The sequence below is a fragment of the Cyprinus carpio genome, chromosome A4 (genome assembly GCF_018340385.1).
Source record: "Cyprinus carpio isolate SPL01 chromosome A4, ASM1834038v1, whole genome shotgun sequence".
NCBI lineage: Eukaryota > Metazoa > Chordata > Actinopteri > Cypriniformes > Cyprinidae > Cyprinus > Cyprinus carpio.
Genome location: NC_056575.1, coordinates 8,930,037 through 8,951,568, shown reverse-complemented (window position 1 = coordinate 8,951,568; position 21,532 = coordinate 8,930,037). Strand labels below are relative to the sequence as shown.

General features: G+C 36.6%; 1 protein-coding gene across 14 annotated transcripts in view; it reads left to right on the top strand.

Annotated features, from left to right (window-relative positions):
* Positions 1-21,532, top strand: part of LOC109066706 (glutamate receptor-interacting protein 1-like) — a 224,518-nt gene that overhangs the window by 165,526 nt on the left and 37,460 nt on the right. For 10 of the 14 annotated variants that reach the window (XM_042739533.1, XM_042739498.1, XM_042739472.1 and 7 more), the window contains 8 exons: positions 561-706; positions 1,327-1,410; positions 2,103-2,178; positions 4,024-4,169; positions 8,850-8,997; positions 9,672-9,841; positions 14,113-14,259; positions 17,568-17,717. In XM_042739533.1, coding sequence (XP_042595467.1) covers positions 561-706; positions 1,327-1,410; positions 2,103-2,178; positions 4,024-4,169; positions 8,850-8,997; positions 9,672-9,841; positions 14,113-14,259; positions 17,568-17,717 — 1,067 coding nt within the window. The remainder of the gene's footprint in view (positions 1-560; positions 707-1,326; positions 1,411-2,102; positions 2,179-4,023; positions 4,170-8,849; positions 8,998-9,671; positions 9,842-14,112; positions 14,260-17,567; positions 17,718-21,532) is intronic. The other 4 variants (XM_042739525.1, XM_042739541.1, XM_042739552.1 and 1 more) reach the window with 1 other exon arrangement.

The window sequence follows — 21,532 nt, the reverse complement described above, 5'->3', positions numbered from 1 at the left end:
TACATGTCGTATAGTAAAAGCCGCACATGTTTTATACCCTTCTCTTCACAGTCACAGATACTTTTCTTCCTTAGATCAATTGTTCATATTTAAACGTTTCATTGTGTATCAACTCTTATATCTTATTACCACAGAGACACTTGCCCTTATAATTTTACTGGAGCTGAAATAAACTGCCTAACATCACACTCGTTCTTCTAGAATCTGTTGACAATCAGGCCGTCTTGTAAAACGCGAGAGCTTTCATCTGAGTGTATGTGTGTCGAGAGAGAGCGAGATGGAGACTGGAGCAGCCTGTCTTGATCTCACTAGATGCTTTCTTAGAACAAAGTGTTCCGTTCATGGGCTTAGATCAGCTATCAAAGCGCCTCCGAGCTCGACCTGACACCCTCTCCGCCTTATTTTCTGCCTGTCTTTATTTCTTCTCTTTCTTTGTTTGCTCTTTTCTCTCCTGCCTATCTACTGTGTTCTTTCTTCCTTCTTTCAGTTATGCAATTTCCTCCTCTCACATTTTCTCCAGCAAATGTATAGAACCTATTTCTTGGTCTGTTTCTTTGCAGGAGTGACCAGTTGAACGTAGGGGACTACATAAAGTCTGTGAATGGAATCAACTTGACAAAGTTTCGTCATGATGAGATCATCAGTTTGCTAAAGAATGTGGGGGAGAGGGTCGTCCTGGAGGTCGAGTACGAGCTACCGCCTGTCTGTGAGTGAGATTAGAAAATCAGCGGTATTACTTATTATAACACGGCTGGAATACTTGATTCTGATTGGTCAGTCGCAGCATTCTACAGGTAAATATTGTTGTATAATAAACACTAAACTGTATGTTAAACACAACTGAATGTTGTCCCAGGAAACTGATTTTCTACACATGGGATCCTTTCATATTCAGAATACATATTTCAGATGTAATTTAATTATTAATACTTAATATAATGTATTTTTTTATAATTTTGAGCAATTCAGTGTATCCTTACTTAATAAATGTATTATTTTATATTTTAAAAGTAATTTTATTTATGTTTTTATTCTTATATTAAAACATTTATAAATATAATTTGCATGTGTATATGTGTGTGTTTATGTGTATATGTAATTTATACATTTTACTTTTTTATGTAAATTGTATTTTTACACACACACACACACACACACACACACAGTGTATATAGCGATAAAATGAGACATGTTTTATAACAGCAATCTTGCGCTTAGTTTCCTCATTCTCAATGACGTAAACACCAATTTAGTTTGTTTATTTATGTGTTCTGGTCATGCATTGAAATCTTGGCAGAACTTTGAACTGCTTGTTTCCTTCTTCAGCTGTACAGGGCTCAGGGGTCATGTTCAAAAGCATGGAGGTGACGCTGCACAAAGAAGGCAATACATTCGGTTTCGTCATCAGAGGTGAGTGCCTCTGTAGACTTCCTCACATCCCAGTTCAAATATCTTTGAGCTCGCCTCATCAACACACTTACATTCACATCTACATCAAACAAAAAAAGACCATTTTTCTCTGAAGATTTCTTTCACTGCCCTTGGGCCCAATGAAAAGAGTCGAAGCAGCTTTCAGTCGTGCCACTAACGCTCAATTTCCAAATATTTACCAAGCACCATTTTAGACTTCATTAAAAGAAAGAGACCATTTTTTCAGATCCATCTAGAGTAGGAAGTCTTTTGAAGAGAGAGAGAGAAAAAAAGATTTCCTGTCAAGGTCTTGGTTAGCTTTGCTCCTTTTCTCAAATCTGTCTCAAAGAGGCATTTTGAGGACTTTCTTTTCATCTTTGAGACTCCATTTGTGAATTCAATGGCATGCAATTTTATAGAGAGCAGCAGCTTTAATGTATAATCTGGTGCTTTTGTTGAGAATGATATGGAAATTTCAGTGAGGTGTGCAAATGGCCCTTAGTATGTGCCACTAACCTAGTATTTAGAGTTATGATTCACCTCATTTTCTAAGTGTACAGTAGGTTAAACGTATGTGATGTTGAGAAAATATCCTGGAGTGTAAATGAAAGGTTTTGCTATATGGCTACATTTGTCTACAAGTGTGTGTCAAAACAAGTTTTTTTTTGTTGTTGTTGTTTTTCATGGTGCAGGAGGCGCCCATGAAGACAGAAACAAATCTCGCCCGGTTACCATAACAACCATCAGACCCGGCGGTCCGGCTGACAGGTGAGTTGGTCTTGAACTGAACTGGATTCCTCAGCACTGACATTAAAGCTCTTTTCCCAAACAAAACGGCATCCTAAATGATTAGAGGCACTCTGGATCATACAAATAGCACAGACTCAACTCACAATTGATTTCAATGGAGTTTGTTGTTAGCATTTTGCTAAGCTAATGTCAGGATACTCTAATAAGCATAAAAATACATATAGCACACACAATAATAATATTAAATGATAAAATTTTAATGACACTATCCTTCTTTAAATCCTTAAAACCTTCTTTAATACCTAAGTTGTTTTGCTAGTCTCAGATGGTTTAAGCTGGATTTATCTGGTGTAAACTGTTCTCCGAGCTGGTTTAGTTGGGCGGATTAACCAGCTGAAAAGTGGTCTGAATCCCTTTAAAATCCACCGATAGACCATTCTGAACATCTTAGTGCGGTTTAATATGTTTTTCAGGGTGAACTATAAATATGTAAGTATATCCGTAATCTTTATTCAGACTTTTATCTTCTATTATAGGATTTCCTTCCCTAAGGATTCAGCTTTATAATTTGGCCAAAAAGGTATCTGAAGAGTTAGAATAATTCATTTTCTTACATTATTGATCAGTTTTGAATGTAGCTGTGATTTATCTGTAGGCAGTTTACTAGGTTATGGAAAATTGTTTAAAAATCAGTTTATGATGCTGTTGATTACAAATAAATGAGTAAGTAGTAGGAGTCTTTTTTATTAATTTATTATTCAGTGTCTTTTAATTACTGACTTTATTTTTGCAAGTCACATTAAATGTTTAAATAGTTATTTTTAACCAAATACATCTGTTTTTCTCTCTGTGGTACATTGTAATGGATTGGATTTTTATCTTTACCAGTCCGGCACAGTTGAACTGTAGTCGTTTTTGTGAAATGGCAAGAAATTGCTTGATGAAAATAGTGTTTCCTTTCTGAACTGGAATAGATTGTCCCGTAACTTCAGCACTCGCTTGAGAATTGCAAATGGACCGGCGTGATATTTCACTCGCTCTGGTGTTTGAACTGCTGTGTTATTACCGTCATTACACGCCAGCCCGTCTCTCCCTTTCCCCTCAACTCTTATCAATATTCATTTTGCACACTGGTAATTTCATTTCTTACCGAGAGAATATTCCCATTTCTTTTGTTCAGTGGCATGGCTCCTGTTTTTCTATAAATATTGTGTTCTGTTCCTCTGCAATTTAATATTGACTGGCCTCTGACATCTTGCAGTCACGGAGAATGGCCCCCTTGGAAAATAAAAACAGCAAATTTCATTTCGTTTGAGTCATAAATCAGGCCTCTTAACCAAAACTCGTCTCTTGTGGTGCTCCCTGTTATTTCCGGGGTTAAAGTGTTTTTTGAAACTGTCCTCACATAAAGCTCAGCAGTCCACATCTTTCAGATTGATATTCAGAATATGCCAGTTTTTTGCTCATCAGACAGTTCAAGAGCATTGAGTTCCTGATGCTCCATTAGAGATGCTCACATTTTCCCCATGTTCTTGAGTACTTCAGAAGGTACATGAGTTTATGTTTATATCTTTTGAGCTTCAGTACAGTTCCTGCCTCTAATAGTTTAGGAGTTACTGTGGGATCATCTCTGGTGAGGTCTCTGGAACACAGGCGTACAGTAACCTGCCTGCCATGATAACAGATGGAATGTGTGGAATTATAAAGCCTGTAACCTTTCCGGCATTTTAAAGGCTTATTGTTGCAAGCAAAAAAGCAGAGGACACACAGTACAAATGGTATTGTGTCTCTGGGTGCCTTTCTGGTGTACAGCACATTTCTTCTGCAATTTCAGTCTTCGTTGTGTTTTGTTTTCTCTCTCAGGGAAGGTACCATCAAACCCGGCGACAGGCTGCTCAGTATTGACGGAATTCGTCTGCATGGAGCATCTCACGCAGAGGCTATGAGCATCCTCAAACAATGTGGCCAGGAAGCCACTCTTCTCATAGAGTATGATGTGTCAGTCATGGGTAAGGACACACCCACTTCAACTAACCCCGCCCCCAGACAATTAACTTTTTTTTTTAATTCAAATAGTAATTACATGAGGGAAATATACATGGGATTTATCATAAAGGAGCTAGCAATATTATGTACATAGTTCATAACATTTAATATTATGACTGAATATTTTAATGTAATATTTCAGTTTTAATAATTTTACATTGCTAGACAAGTGATTAGGAAAAAGTAACATACAATAATTAATTAAATTTAGATTTTGTTTATATTGTAGTGCACATTTGTAGTTTCAGTTTAAGTTTTTAACTCTGATTTTAATTGCATTTCATTTTAGGTACGATTATAATGTTATACTGTTTTGTTTCTTTCAAGTACTTTTTCCTTAATGGCCGTAACTTTTTCAAGAAGATTCCCTTTGTGATTCGTTGAAGACCAGTTCTTGTGTTGTGTTCTGTCAAGGCCTAATCGTTCCAGCTGGAAGATCATTATAGTATTTGTAAACGCATATTGACTAAAAACAGCAATTACAGAATGTAAAATTTTAGCAATTTTGAAAAAGATCACAATTATTTTGTTATCCAGCTCTTGAACGTCAATATGTTTTTGTAGCATTTGTGACATGACAGCGTGCCAAAGAGCTGAATGAGATGCCAAAAACAAGAAAGTGGGTGACAGCGAGTGAGCTGAACTGTAATGAAAAGGAAATTCTCTAATATTTGAAGTGGCCCATGGCTGTAACTCATCTTTCCGATGTCTTTGTTGGGCTCTGACCCGGAAGTGATAGATTCTCTTTTTGCTGTGCCCAGTGGAAAGGCACATCCTGCTTCACTGCACTGATATGCCCATCTGTTTGAACAACATAAAAGGCTAACTACCCCCCAGTGCCTGTTCGACTGGGTTTTTGGTCAGTGCACTTTCCTTCTCAGTTTAAGTCTTGCTGTGTAACTTTCAGATCATTCTGTCCTGGATTTCTGTCTGAAATATTGTGCTTTCTCCACACCTAAAACAATCTTTACCCTCATTCTACCCTTTCTTCTCACCTCACACTCTTTCTTGCTATTTTATCAACTCTCCTGCTCCGTACGGTACATGCTCATTGGTGCAGAAGACTGAAAAATCTTGACTCATTTCTGAAAATCAGCTCTTATGAACAGTTTATTTCAAACAGCTGGATCAGTGATTCCACATTTCTTGTACACTATTGTGTAATGCATGATCAGAAACAGCTTTCTGTTGGTCTACGTGGTAAATACACATGAGCAACTTGAATCCATTGAGAAATCTGCAAAGAAAAAATCTTTCGCCCTCATGTGAAGTTCGCAATTGCATTGATTCCTTTTGAAATTACTTGATTTCATTTAAAAAATCATTGAACAGTGGAAAATGTGATCACTGCTTTTCTGTAAAATGTGAGTTCATATAATCTATGATTGCTTACAACATAAATTCAATAAAATATTCATATATGCTCAATTATTGTCGGAAAGAGGCCAGCTTTATTTTTGACTTTGGTTCTCAGTGATCGGCTGCTGACCAGCTTTTTTCATATCTCATTTGCATAATATTGAGCATTATCTCATCTATTTGACACCGCTTGCTTTACTCCACGAGAAGGAATTAAAAATGGCCGCTCAGCTCTGCACCATTGGATACATACAGAAGTGGGTTTGATTAAAACTAATCACCAGAGACAAAGCATTCAACACAATTTACAACCGCTTTTCCTCCCATTGCCACATGCTCCTACAGCCCTTCATGGCAACAAGAACGCTCCTCATGAGTTCCTCAATCAAGCCATCATCAGTGTGATGGCACCCATGTGACTGAACTATTTCCCCACCTCTGGCTTTATTAATGGATAGTCTGTTCCTCTCTGTTCAGCTGGTGTCAGGTGGGTCTGTGAGGCTGGGCAGGAAGGTGAAATTGGAAATCAGGGGCTGGAAAAAGGAGTTTAATCATAATGGGCTGTCATGGCAGCTCAGCGAGATCACTTGGATCCCATTTAGCATGTTTAGCTATCCCACAGTTCCACTAGAAATGTGCAGGACATGTTGGTCATTTTGCCTACTCAGACAATCTACCTGGCAGCCAATTTTCAGTTTAGCTGTTTCAGGGTTTCTGCAGGTCTTGATGGTCTTAATTTGGCCTAAAAAAGGTATTAATATATATATAATGTATATATATATATATATATATATATATATATCTTCTTCAGCATTTTTTATTTGTTTTCCAATGCAAATATCTAAATTTACTTTAATTTACTTGAGATGCAAATTGAACATTATGAACTATATATATACTATATATAGATAGATACTATATATATCTGAGAAACTGAACACAATGAAGTGAGTTTATGCTTAAAACAAGAGCCTATTGGTAGATATTTGTTATTGTTTTAATCATAAAGTCACTTTTTCACTTTTTATCAGTTTCTTATTAAACAAGACTTCTTATTTTATGTTGTTTTGCTTGTCGAGTAAATGTGTCTTGATTTAAGAATCTTTAGACATTTGCACTGGGAAACAAGACAAAAAATACTGAGGAAGAACAAAACTTTTTTGCAGTATGATCAGAAGGTACAATAAAATTAATTTACATAATCTAGTGGTGTGGAGCACAGCTATTCATTTTATAAAATGAATTAAAAAGTAATGGAGATCAGTTGGAAGTTGTGTTTTCAAATGTAAAGCTTTGCTAATAAATGACATTTACATTTAGAGACCATATTGACGTATTGTGTTCCATTCAGTTTATTCCTTAATTGTCTTTACTTGGTCTTAAAAAGTTTTCATAAACCCTGCAGAAACCCTGTGTTCTATAACCAATCAGATTGTAATGTTTCACCCAAAAGTGGTATAGTTCCATGTAGTTAATATAGTAAATCATTGATAAATGCTTTAAAACAATCACAGGTGACACAGTTCTTTGTTACTTGGGTACTAACTTGTTCCCATCCCAAGCTTCTACACCACTGTTCAACATTTTAAACATCACTTTATGCTTGAGTCTTTATACAGTAGATCCACTTTACACACCAAAGCAGCATCTTTTAGACTAGCGCAGGAGTTTCCCCAGTACGTTGGCATTTTGCGATGGTAGCAAGTGTGTTTACCGCGAATGCAGGGAAGAAGTTGACAAACCTGACAGCAGACAGCTGTACACCCGCTCTAACTAAAGACCGACTGCTCCTTCTGTCCGCTCCACACACAACAGCAGGAGCTATTTCTCTTTGTAATGGGTGTCAAGTGAAATCTGCACATGTTGGGAATGGGCTGTAAGAACGGACGTGTGACATGTGTTTACGTGTGGTGTTTCCTCTGTGCTCTGAAGACGTATGGTGTAATGAGGTCTTTTAGTGCGGCCCATTACTAAACTGAGATGTTGAATTACCTCCATTAGACTTTAACAGGTCTAACCGCAGCCATTCACCCTCATTCACATTAATGAGGTGTGTGTACATGTGTGTGTGGGTGTATAACAGTCATCCGTTATGTTTTTTTTTCTTCTTCCTCCAGGTGTTTAGGCACTTAAGCTACACTTACAAATGTATGTAATTCCATTGCATTAGAAGCAAAATATCAAATTAAGTTGTTAACATAGTGGTGTAATTGTGATTCTTATTGGATTTATTCTATGAAGGCAATCAGTCCCTCAAGTTCACACAGGTGCCACAGCAGACAAGCCACAGGTGTATTCACACGCTCCACTAAAATTGCCATCAAAAAAAGCTTTTCAAGAATAAAGTCGTTATGAGAGTAAAATTGTGAAATATTTTCAAAGAAATCACAATACTTATTGAGTCTTTGAATGCTGTGTAATAGTATTGTGAGAAGAATAATGCAATATAAAAATAATTGGAGGAAAACAATACTACTTTAATCTCATAATGCTGTGTAATAATATTTTGGGAAAAGTAATGCTATAATAATTTTAGGTGAACAAAACATACTAATTGCAATGCTATATAATAATATTTTGAGAGAAAAAAATCTCACAATACAACAATTGTTTTCTAGGAATTTGAACTTTATTCTTAAAATTATTCTTACTATTTTAATCTTGTGATGTTAAAACTGTATTCTTGTTTTATTTTTGAGATGATTCTCAATGTTGACTTTATTCACATAATGTGATGACTGTATTTTCAAATACTGTTGTCTACATTTTTGACCGATATTTCTATTGCATTTATTTATTCATATTTTCGTGCAACGATGTACTGTATTAATTCAATGTGTCTTAAAAATAGCATTGGTTTGATGTTTTATTACCTAATGCAGTGATTTGAGTTTAATTATGCATTCTCCGGTTAAAATATATATGTATATAAGTTGAAATGTGTTAAACAGTCTTCATCTTATACATATTATACCTCTTAACCTTCACATCATGTCCATGCAGTGAGGATTATGATCATTAGCAGAGCTTTAGTAGATGCCAAGTAAGCATATAAGGCCTTGGATTGGTTTACCTAAATATATCATGAACATTTTCAGACCACAGTTTCAGTTTTCTCTGTGCAGCTTTTTGATTTAGGCTTCATCCAAGTTCTGGATTGTACATCCAGGCCAAGCTTTCTGATTTGCATTAATATACCAAAAAAGCCACAGGTTATGAGCCACTCTGTACCCTTGCAGTGTCCATTTTCTGAATATAATCACTGTCTTTTCCCTACTTTACAGATTCTGTAGCCACAGCTTCAGGCCCGCTGCTGGTAGAGGTAGCCAAGTCCATGGGCTCCAGTTTAGGTCTGGCTCTCTCTACCTCCATGTACTGCAATAAGCAGGTCATCATCATTGACAAGGTCAAACCAGCCAGCATCGCCGATAGGTAATTACTGCCGCATTCATTTCCCACATGCATATAAAGGCAACCGTTTCAGTTCCTTATGAAAGAAGCATCATTACTCATCATGTTTCCATTGTTCTGTGAGCCAGATCAATGCATGGAGAGGAGAGACATGTGCGCTGCAGGAACCTGATGCCTGCTTCTGAAATTTTCAAAGTTTGAAATGCATAAAGCTTAGCAGCTTATTATAGAAATTCAATAACTCATCTAGCCTTTATGCCAGCAGAAAGGCCTGGAACAATAATAAAGGTGGCCGAGTGCTGAGCAAGTGCAAACCTTTCCATTAGAACAGATTAGCACTTTGAAAATGATTCAAGAGTTTGCTTTTGGGAGAAACATTGGGAGGGAATTATAATACACCTTAAACCCCTTTTCCATCAACAAGGCGCCAATTTAAGTGCCCAGTTTGGAACCATAATGTGCATGTCTACTGGAGAGTGCACTTCTACTCAAGATTGACTTAAAATCACTGTTAATGTATTAACAATGTATAAAAACTAATATATCAACTTATGTTGGACTACTGAAAGGCTTGATATTAGATCATAATAATTGTAGTACTGAGAAGAATTAGTTTGAAATGGTGCCTGTGATAAGTGCAATTCAGTAGATGTTTAGCGCTGTCAGAACAGGATGTGATCTTGTTTCTTTTGCAGGTGTGGTGCGCTGCATGCAGGTGATCACATCCTGTCGGTGGACGGCACAAGTATGGAGTATTGCACACTGGCCGAGGCCACCCAGCTGCTAGCTAGCGCTTCAGAACACGTCAAAATGGAGATTCTGCCCCACCACCAGACAAGACTGGCTCTCAAGGGCCCTGAACATGGTAAGAGACTCACACTCACTCTGGACTAGAGTTTTTTTTCAGTTGAAGAAGTGTTTTAATCTCATGTGGGATGGGCATTTCCCTGCATCCTTGTTTGATTTCGACTTGATTTGGCTCTTTTTACACCCTTAAAACGCTCCATTAGGCTTTTTCTAGAGTGTAGGACCACTAAACTGATGCAGATTGGAAAACATAGTGGATGAGTGCATATTTATTTATAAAAGTCCAGTTTTACTCAGTCTGCATTTTATTTTTGGTCACCTCTTCAAACCTCAGTGCTCTGAGGAAAGAGCGGAGATATTAATGAGCAACTTTAATGAGTTAATCGATATTGAAAGTGATGGCATATGCATAATTGATGCCTGTGAACATAATTCCTGTGTGTCTTTGATATCAGTCCTGTAGTTCCTAGATATAGTAGGTTGTCTGAATGCAGCGTTTGACATCTCAATGCAAGGCCAGCTGTGTTCTGTCCACATGATGGTTACCATAACAATATGTAATCATCTTTCCTGTAGAGATATCCATAGTGCAAACAGGGCTGTGCAAGGATAGTGCATCTTGCCTTGTGTCTCAGGTTGTCAGGGGTTATGTGGTGTTCAAAAGCTTGTTCTTATCACCTGACAGGTTTTTATTAGGCTGTGTGCCACCAAATGCAATGATAAAGAGATCTGATGTCAAACGTTTAAAGCAACAATGATTCTCAGAGAATATGTTCTTATGACATCCAGTGTGTGCCCTGTCACATCTTATCAGGAGCAGGAAGCTAACGTTTAAACGCAGAGACAAAGGCTTTAACGCTGCTGTACTTCCTGATAGGAATAATGTTAAAGCACAAAGATGTGGAACCACACTAGAGCAGAGCCAGGCAAGAATGACCAGACCAGAGTCATATTTAAAGACCAAAATCAAGTCTTTTGATTTAGGCTAGTTAGCAACCACACAGTATATTTAGAGAGTAAGGTAAAGTGTTTTTATTTAGGGTAGTTATCGCAGAATGAACACCAACAGGGTGAACACTCAAAGCAGATGAGTGGGTTTATTCTGTGATAACAAATGGTTGGATGAACATTATCCTGCTTATTACGCACCTACTTGCCACATAAGTAAATAATTAGACCCAAAATATTGATTTGAGTTTAAATAAAGGCAACGCTTCTGCAAAGCAAAACAGTTCCTAACAAACGGCTGTGAGCCTAGACTAAGAGATTTAAGGCATAATATATAATCGTATTGCTAATTGCACAGCTTTTCACCTCATAAATAAAGATGAGGACATAGAATGCTATTCTTACCTGTTTATTATCTTAAATCCATTACAGTGTACAAAACAACTGTTCCAGCAACAACACACTTTTCATCAATTAGCAACACTTGTATCAACAAGACGAACACTTTTAACAATTCTACTTAAAATATTTAATTCTTTGATAGTGTATGACAAGCCACCATTCCCCCTAGTAATTTGAGCAATAGGATTATATAAAATATACAGGTATAATATAAAATTGTTAAATATTCAAGTATTATGTTTAATTACAACATAAACATTCACCGATCAGTACTTTTTAATTTCAAATACTTAAGTACGTCAAAAATCATCATATATATCCATCTATATGTATAGATGTTCTGCTAATGGCCTTCACTGAGTGAGTAAATAAATAAATAAATCCTATCGATGAATTTAATTGTTTTGCAATGTCCACAAGTTCAGTGGCTGAATGACCTTTATGTTTGGAACTTAATAAGAACGTGGAATAAAGCCTGAGCCCTGAGAACATAAATAAAAGTGGACCTGCACAGCATACTAATGCGTCCTGTAGATCACTGTTGGGAGTTTTCAGAGGCCCCACATTAGAAAGCAATGAAGTGACCCTCAGGTCAGCTGGTGGGAGGTGCCTTGATTAGCTCTTAAGGGAAGGAAATTGAGTTTAGAGCACCTTTCAAACACACTAAGTGGACGAAGCTCACTCCTGATTCCTGTGAAGAGCTGCACACGTTTACAGGCATGTCATGCTTCTGGCATTACTATGCAGTGGCACGTCTACTACGCAGTTCACAGACGTGTAGTCCATTTCCTCAGCTCAATCAGATTTAGTGCAGTGACGCATTCTACACTAACACAGACCTAAATGCCAGCCGCTGTAAAACTCCAGACAGCTGGCTAATGCTGGAAACGCCTCAGCAACAGACGGCTGGCTGAAGACACAACACACGTATGCAGCACATAAACACATTCTACCTTGTCACCGCATGCTCATGCATTCACGACATCAGTTTGGTGGGCTTCCGTAGGCGGTAGTGAATGTGTCACAGAAAACATCTGAATCTACTGATGAAAACATAAATATTATCCCTCCAGGCCAATCCCTGCTTGTTTCTGATTCAAACACAGAACACAGTCTTTTTTCTCAGCTAACATGTGCATGTATTTTGTTGTAGTACATTGTGTAAAGTGCACACTATAGAGTGTATACTACACACATACCACATGCTGTATTATATGTACCAGTATTAATTATTATTAAAATACGTACCTTAACATTAATAACAACTGTCATATACATAATGCTATAATGAGAGCACTATTGTAAAAAATGTTCTGAATTCTTAGGGTTTCGCTTTTATCTTTTAATCTTTTAATCCAAACATAAAACATTATTTACCCCGTTTGTATCCGCGAGGGGTCTGTTACACATTTTCCCTGTGTGTTAATGTAATTATGACTGTCGAATGTCTGAATTGACTCTTGGTAATGTATTTTGCCCCACACCCAAAACATATGATTCGACTATCAGTCAAATATCGGCAAGATTCGAAAATTCTGATTCAGCTATGATAATCCTTAGTCAGGGACACCCCTAATTTTCATATATTGAAAAGTAATTTATTCTTGTGATGGCAAAGCTGAATTTCCAAAAATGAATGAATGAAAAACATTATATGATTAATTGTAAATATTTTAATATGTTGACAGTTCTAGTATAATGAGACCTTTATTGCTTTATTGTGTTAACTTAAAAAAAAATAATAATAAAGAACAATTTAAAAATGTCATAACCATTTTATATATATATATATATATATATATATATATATATATATATATATATATATATATATATATATATATATATATATATATGATGAATAAATACATCATAACGCCAAAAAAAATTCATTTGTTGACACTCTTGGTATAGAGATTCTACATTAATGCCTGTAAACACACTCATCATATTTTCATTTGCCCCTCTTCTCTCTATGATTCATGAACAGTCTCCCTCTTTATTTCCCACATACACATAATTGTAAAAGTAATGGTTCTCATCTGTTCAGGCCTGATTGCCTACGGTCTCAATGGATTCTTCACTGTCTTTTAACCCTGTGCTGCTGTTTGATGCTATTGGATGATGGATCCCTAGTCTCCTGCCTTACACAAAAACACACCCCTCCTTCACCTTTTACCAACTCTCTTTCCTGTCTAATCCCTCCTGCAGCAGCTGCCCTCCAGTTCGCCTCTCTCTTCTCTCTCAGACTGCTTTTGTAATCTCTCTTTCCAGCCTGTTTGTTTGAAAGCACAGCAAACATACTGCTAAAATTAACTGTGAAACAGAAAGGAGCCAAAATAGAAAATGATCAATGCCGATGTCCATAGTTGTGTATTCCTAGGAGGACGCTTTGAGGAGAATAAAAACCTTGCTACAATATGTGAATGTTTGTATTTTGTTTCTTTGTGCCTGCTACTGCAGATATTCAGTCTGCTTGTTCGATATGAAAGTCAGAAAGTAGCTTGCAGGTGCATTTTTGGTGAGGTTTACATTAATTGTGACATTGGTTGCTTCGACCTAGAACATTTTCTAAAGGTATAATTTGCCCCCAAATTTGTTTTATTTTATTTTATATGTATTTATTTTTTACTCATTTTCTGTCATATAGGTTTGGTACAGCATCACTTTTTAATAAACTATCCCAGCAACAAATATTAAATATGTTTTGTTTAAGTTTTCCTTGTTTTAGTCCATTTCTGTACTTATGAAGAAAGCCTAATCACAAAGCAGACTAAATAACTCTTCATTAAACATTGTTAAACTAGGGTCCCTTTTAACCATGGTAGTTTTTTCCAGGGTTAATCGCAGTTTGAAAAGTGTCTCTCCTTGTACAGTATGTTTCATCTTATATGTGTTATACACTAGCATTTATGTGGTGTTGTACAGTATGTTTCCTCCTGCTCACGTTCCCCCTCTCTCTCCTCTTCGTGTGGACAGTCAAGGTGCAGAGGAGTAACCGGCCGTTGCCCTGGGAATCCGGAACCAACAACAACAGCAACTTCCTTCCCTATCAACACTATAACACCTACCACCCCGACCAGTCCCGCAGCCAGACCAAGCAGAAAACCTCTCCAAACAACCCCCGTAATGTTCCTTCCCTTTTCTTTCATCCTCATCCTCTTGTATCACTCCTTGTTTCTCATTAATATCACTGATAAACACATTTATTCCATTCTTTCATGGGTTTTGACTTTATAGCTTCAATATTTCCAGAGTGATTTTCATTTTCATTGTTTAATAAAAACTCAGTCTCATATTTTCAGGTAGATTTTTTTTTTCTTTTGGTGGTATTTAATGCCACATGAGCAAAAAACCATTGCCAAGTTGGGCAGCATTCAACTTATGCAAATCAGCAGCGACAGCCAATGGGAGTGAAGATGCAGTGTGTATTGCTGAACATGCAAGATGAAAAGTTATCTTTAAATAATGATTGATGTCTCCATATGTTAAAAATGTCTGTCACTTAGTAGATCCTGTATATTTTATTTTATTTTCCAAAGCGATTTACAAACACACAAACACAATATAATTTTTTTTTTAAATCATGCATTTTTCTGCAGTTGAACCCGTGGCGTCTACAGGAATGGGATATGCAAAACAGGACTGCATCCGTTCGAATGTCTCCTTTTGTGCTTTATTTGATAAGTCTGTTTTTGTCTTTTTTAGTGTGTTTTATTTGATCTCTTTGGAAAACAGAGCAGAACTAATTTGTTCCCCGGCTGTTTCCTTGTCTCTAAACTACGCTAAGGCTAAAGAGGTTTTTCTCTCTCTGTTGCTCTCTTCCTCTGTATTATATCTGGTCTTTATTCTCCATCTGTGGTTGTAGCTGAGCTCTAATCTACCAGAGGAGAGAGCACATTACAGAAAAGCTCAGAGTCACTGTACGAAGCCAGACGAGCGCTGAGCCATGCAGTGGTTTTTGTTGCGCAGAAGATACACAGTGAATCCAGAGGACACCTTTGTGGTGCCATTTTTTGGGGGTTATGGAACATAATCCTCGTTAAGTAAGCGATATTGCATTATTGACATTATAGCCACATGACCTGATCATTTCTCCCGGTGCGGTCATGGGTGGACTTCAAAGTCTCTAGTACATTCTGGGACATGTAGTCAATGATAATTGACATCCTGAGGTCCTGGATTCACTCGCTTATTGGCTGATAAGATGGGAAGATTGTCACTGGCCACAAAAGCACTTCTCATTTATGTTTTAGGTCATGCTTTTCCTCTTTCAGCGGCCTTACAGAGTCTTATTTGATTATACGGACTCGTTACTATAAATTCCGGCCATCAGGGCTTTATCGATCTCTTTTGTTGGCGCTCTGTGTGTTTCAAGGGCACTGTGAGACTGTTAGAGATGACCTGTACTTGTTTGTTTACACTGACAATGGTTTGCAGCATTAAAGCAACTGGAAGTTGTTCATTTTTAGTGAGAACTAGCTATTAGAGGAGACGTGACAGACCATTTATGATGCGACCAAGTTTAGCGTAGTTTAACTTTATGTGAGCAGTGACACAACGGGAAAAAAAAAAAAAAGTAATGTTTTGATGCTAAGGACACCAAATTAGGTGTATAATCTTGTGAATAACTCCCTTCTTAAAATATAATAGCAATTTAATTTATAAAGACCCATTTATACTAAGTGAAGAAAAGTCATATTATATTCAGGCTATAGAGGCAACATGTTTTCTACACACTGTTTGAGAAATGGTACTCTGTATCTGTATCTAACTGTATAAACTTTTAAATAAAAAAATAGTTTTTTATATTTTTCATTTTTGATATTTTCCATTTTATTTGTTATTTTATTTTTAGTTATTATTATACTTTGTTTTTATTTATTTATTACTGTTAAAACTAGGGGTGCCTAGTTATTTTATTATTCTATGAATATTTTTGATGGATATTTAAAAATATATATTAAAACATAAAACATTATAAAACATTTGTAAAACATAAAATTATTAGTTTTAAAAATCAAAAAATTATATATAATTTTATAATTATATATATATATATATATATATATATGTTTATTTTTGTTTGTTTAATTTTGATTATTTATATAAAAATCTTAAATATTAATTTTGACAACCCTAAAAAGTTAATTTCTGCAGACCCCTAAACATCTTGCTGACTCTGCAGCAACCAGAGGTACAGAAACCTTTAAACTTCCAGCGATTCAACTGATTTTCACACATACTGTATCACACATATGACTGAAGGCTAAAATCGCTTGCGGCACCTTTTCTCACCTTCACAGTCATGTCTCAGATTCTCCATTCAGGAGGGTCGTAAAGATGCCGCGGGCACTTCAGTGCTGGTGGCTTCACATAATTTACTGCCATTCCATCAATACTTTTTAGTCACAGTCTCTTTTTTTATTCCTGGATTATATAACCACCTTGGTTATGAGAGTTCAAAAGCTTTTTAAATCTCTGAAAGATGTGTCCTTGATGCGCGTGAAAGAGCAAAACTCCCCTGAGAGTTGTATTACTTAAGCCTCCATTTTATTTTTTCCTCAAGACAAATTAGCCTTTATTTGCTGGACATTAACTCCTTAATGTCTGGATTAGGAAAGTTCATCCTACACAATACACAAGTGGACAAGAAGGCCTCATTATGGCTCTTAAAGCTGTGGTTTAATGGCTTTTAAAAAGAGAGAGAGAGAAAAGCAGAGTGTCCTTTCAAGTGCCAAGAGCAGACAAACAGTTTCGAACAGCAAAAAAAAAAAAAAAGACTGTAATCTGCTCTAATCCTGCCATGTTTTCAGCATCACCAATGTCCCAGCCAAATAAAACATATTTTTTGGAGTAGTAATATTCTACCAGTTGGGATTTTTTTTTTTTGTAAGAGCTAAAAATGGCTTTGAAGCTCTTTATCTGATCAGCAAGAACTGTGATTTGTTTCTTAACCGTTATTCTGTGATAGAAGTGGCTTTTAGGCATCGAGGAGTATTTTTAGAGATGTGCTTTGACTTACCATCGTTCACACAGTGTCAAAGACAAGGGCGCAGTCTGTAGCACTTTAATGAGTTGTTTTGTGCATTTCCTCGACTCGTGACAAACCGCTTGCACCTGTTGTTAGAAAACGTTAAGATACAGTGGTGGGGGTCTGAAAGTTCAGTTGTAAATATGGGATTCAAATTGGGATTTGAACATGTTTAAAACTAAATGAATTGATTCTAGGTCACTAGGTAATGGGATTTTTTAAAGTTTAATAGATTTTGATTAGATTCTTGGTGATTATTTAAATTTGAGTGACACCGAATTCAATGGCATCATGAAGTTTATGTTGCATTTTACCAAGCAAAACTGCACTTTATATACTAAGTATATGAGGTTTTGAAATGAGTCATTGAGAGTAAAACATCTCTCTCTTTCCCACACAGCTCTGGGTTCATCCTTCTCTCCCACCTCCATGAGTGCCTACAGTCTGAGTTCACTCAACATGAACACGCTGCCACGCACCATGTATCCCACAAGTCCCCGCGGCACCATGATGAGACGCAAACTGAAGAAGAAAGACTTCAAGAGCTCAAGTACGTTGGATGCAGTCATATTGAATATTACGATATCTAATAAGGATCAGTCATCTTTTTTAAGAACAAAACTTTCAGCACAATTCAAAAAGTAAATTAATTTACCCACCCACATGTCATTCCAAATTTTTATGACTTGCTTTTGTGGCTTGAAACTGAATGCAAAACCACCATAAAAGTGGTCCATACGACTCGTACACTGCATTAGATTTATCTCATTATTCACTGATCTTCACCTCCCGTGAGGAGTTAATTTCTGCAAATGGATCACTGAGTCATCTCAAGAAATGAATCAATTTGAGAGTGAACTGGTTTTGCAAACTCAATCAACAGTTCATTCAAATCTGACTCGAAACAACTTTTCTTTCCAATGAATAGCTACTTAAATTCAAATTGTTCCTCACCCAGTTCATTGTATGGACCACTTCTATGATGCTTTCATGGTGCTTCCGCATCCTTTTTTAAGCCTAAAAGCTTTCACATGCAGTTAAATGCATTCTTTTCAAATAGCTTTATGGAATGCAACTGAACGGAATAGGGTCTTGAAACGCATTTGAAAGTACTATTTTTACCTTGACTTGCTATCTTACAAATGCCACAAAGCGAGTCAAAGACCTTCTTTATTGCTCTGTATAATACATTCAATAATTAGATGTTCTATGTAAGTTTTTATCCTCTCTTCAACCGATTTACTGTCAGTCTTTGCCTAGTTCCACTTTGATTCATTCTATAAAACCTTTCGTTTTTATCAGAATGGCTGAAGTAAACAGAAAAAGGCTTGGTTATTGATTTCCTGTAATACTTCTCTAATGCATCAGCACCTCCACGCAGGCTCTGGCCAGGGACTCGTCTTGACTTTAATATTAGCTTTCGAATTTTTATAGTTGCCTTTGCCATTCGTTGTGCAAAACATAAGTCAGGAGGTTGAAAGTTCTGCCCACAGTAATTCAGAAACAAACCTTTATAAATGCCACATTATGCTAAGCGCATGCAATTGTGCGAAGAGAAGCTTGGTCAAGCCACTGAAAGCGACGAAAGCAATAAAACTCCAACATAAATGTGACGAGGTCGTTTGGTATTAAAGAAAGGCCATACGTCTATTATTCTTCCTGTCGCTGCTATGATAGTCTGTCTTTATCTGTTCTTTCAGACCTTTTGCACATGGTTCCTATCCTTCCTGCCCTCCCTCTCCAAGGCTGGGCTTTGAATCTGAATAAGATCAGCGACTGTGATAGCACTTACCTGAAGTCGCATTCTCTTCCCATATCTGAAGCCGCCAAGCGAAAGAGGGAAATTACACCTCTGGCTACCCAATAATTAGATCCTGAAAGATATTTCATATCCTTCAACCGAGCAGCGTTGTCATCACTGCCTCTGCCGCAGATAATTACCTGACCAAGCTTTCATATCGCGTGGGGCTATTATCTGCAGGCTTCGTCAGCAGGACCAATAAACAAACGTTGGCACTGGAAAAATGGTTAATCAGCTGCTCACATTGCTGACCGCGTTCACGCTACCTTTCAGTAGCCAACTTGTTTTTGAGTTTGTTTTTCGTTGCATTTGTAGCTGCTTGGTTATTTACTGTAGATGTTAGGGGAAGTGGAGTTTGGACACTTGCTGGAGAGAACCTGGCTGTGAAAGTGATGATTGAGTTGCAGGATGAGGTCATGCTGCCAACAACATCAGATTTCCAAATTCAGATTTTTTTCTTCATCAGTTTTCTAGTGATGTGTGTAATTCTAGTTCCTCTAGTGCAGAGGGGGGCAGACTATATCCCTCCGGGCACTTTCAACCGGCCCGTGAGGCAGTTGGTCCAAAATGACTAATTTGATGCAATATCAGCAAAATCCAATAGATGCCGTGGTAGCCTGCAGTGCTATAACAGTTACGTATACTCAGTAATATGGTCAGGGTTGGATTTACCTCTTATAGGCAAAATAAATATTTGGGACCCTTGCCCATTAATATGTAATACATAATATATAATATTATCACCCCAAAACAGCAAACAAAAATTAATCCTTGGAACTTGTTGCAGTGCTCTCACACAGAATTCAATTGCTGGTTACAAAACATTTTATTTTAATGCTAGAAACGGAGGCTTCGGTGTTTAATATGCAGAAAAATGCAGTTATTGAAAGAGACACAGTGAGAAAGATGGATTAAATGTTTGTGAATTACAAGGGTACTGCATGTTCGTCTCTCAACATTATTCGGCAGCATTATCTTTACCAATAGCGAATCCGTAAGTTTAACTTCTTCAAAAACAGCAGCGTTATTGAGAAATGCCATAGCTTTTCATATGCGAAACTATTTTATTGATAAAATTTCCAAAACTAAAACACACACAAAATAAATAAATCACAGCAATTTTATTGATTAATTGAATAGATTTTAATTTGAGAAAATTTTAATTATTAAAGTTATGTATAAAATGAAATAATAAATTAAATTACTAATGAATTTAAAATATTAATAAATAATACTAAAATAACATTGGTCACAATATTAGAATTACAATAATTATTGTTTCCAAACCACATAATGCCTCTTCTCTCTCATCCTGAAATTATGTCAGCAAGGTTTTAATAGTGCCACAAATGAGAAATCCCCTTAACAAATGGCTTGCTTAGCTGTCTCATTAAACTGGGATTTGAGACGGTATTTTAAAATGGCAAAAGACTTTGGTTAATTTAACTGTCCCTTTTTTTTATCTGACTTTGAAGTGTTTAATTTACTATGACTTGGCTGCACTTGTTCTGAACATCACAGTTAATAGCTTCTCCTACCGCGTTGCTCACCGCTTGTGTTTGGCTAATACACCTGCCGCACAGAAACAGAGCAGCTCATCTATTACACAAATTTATTTCCAGTTTTACTACCACGAGCATGTGCATGGCCCCTCATAGATGCCATTTGTTTAGAAAAATGATTTCATAATGGGTCTGTAATAGCTGTATTGAGTCTTTTCTCAACTATGATTTTACTCTAACTCATGAAACACGACAAGTCAGAGCAACACACCAGAGTGAGATATATTAGAATATACAATATTCACTGTTAAAAGGCAAATACAGCAGACATACTGTTTTGTAGTTTGTATTCTTTAAAAGAAAAAAAAAATTAGGGGGTTTTTGCACCAGTGTTGTTATTAAGTAAAACAAAAAGTAAAATTAAAATTTCAGTTTTTAAATTAAAGCTGAAATAAAATAAAACATAAAAAATTAGATGAAGACCTAAAAATAGTCACTCTCAAAAAAATGAAATAAACATAATCCATGTTTTTTTTCCATTGTACAGAAGAGTATATACTGTAAAATAAATAAAAAAAATAAAAAAAACTTATTTGGACACGCTTTTTTTTTTAGATCATGTTTTTCATGACCTTCAGCTAAAATGCATGAAATCATATCAAATTTAAATGGATAATTGCTGAAAAAAAATGCTAATGAATATTAGCACCTTATCAGGAATCACCTTGTCTCTACCCACTCCTGTGAAGCTCAGAGGACAACAAATTGCTCATTGCCTCACTGGCCCAAATTGAAAGCTTAATTAAAGCTTGATTAACTTCACTGATGCTCCAAATGAGCCCTATTTGCATAGCACCTTGATTTCACTGTGCATAGAGCTCTGCACAGAGGCCGTGACAGTCGAATCAAGGAGTCCATTGCCCAGGATATGTTCTGACAGCCTAAAGTGAGAAGGCAAATGAGTGAGGACGGGTTCACTGCATGATGTGCTGCTGATTCAGCATTCCCAGCCCTTGCATGAGTGACATCTTCTAGCATACAAAGTGGCATTGATTTGTTAAA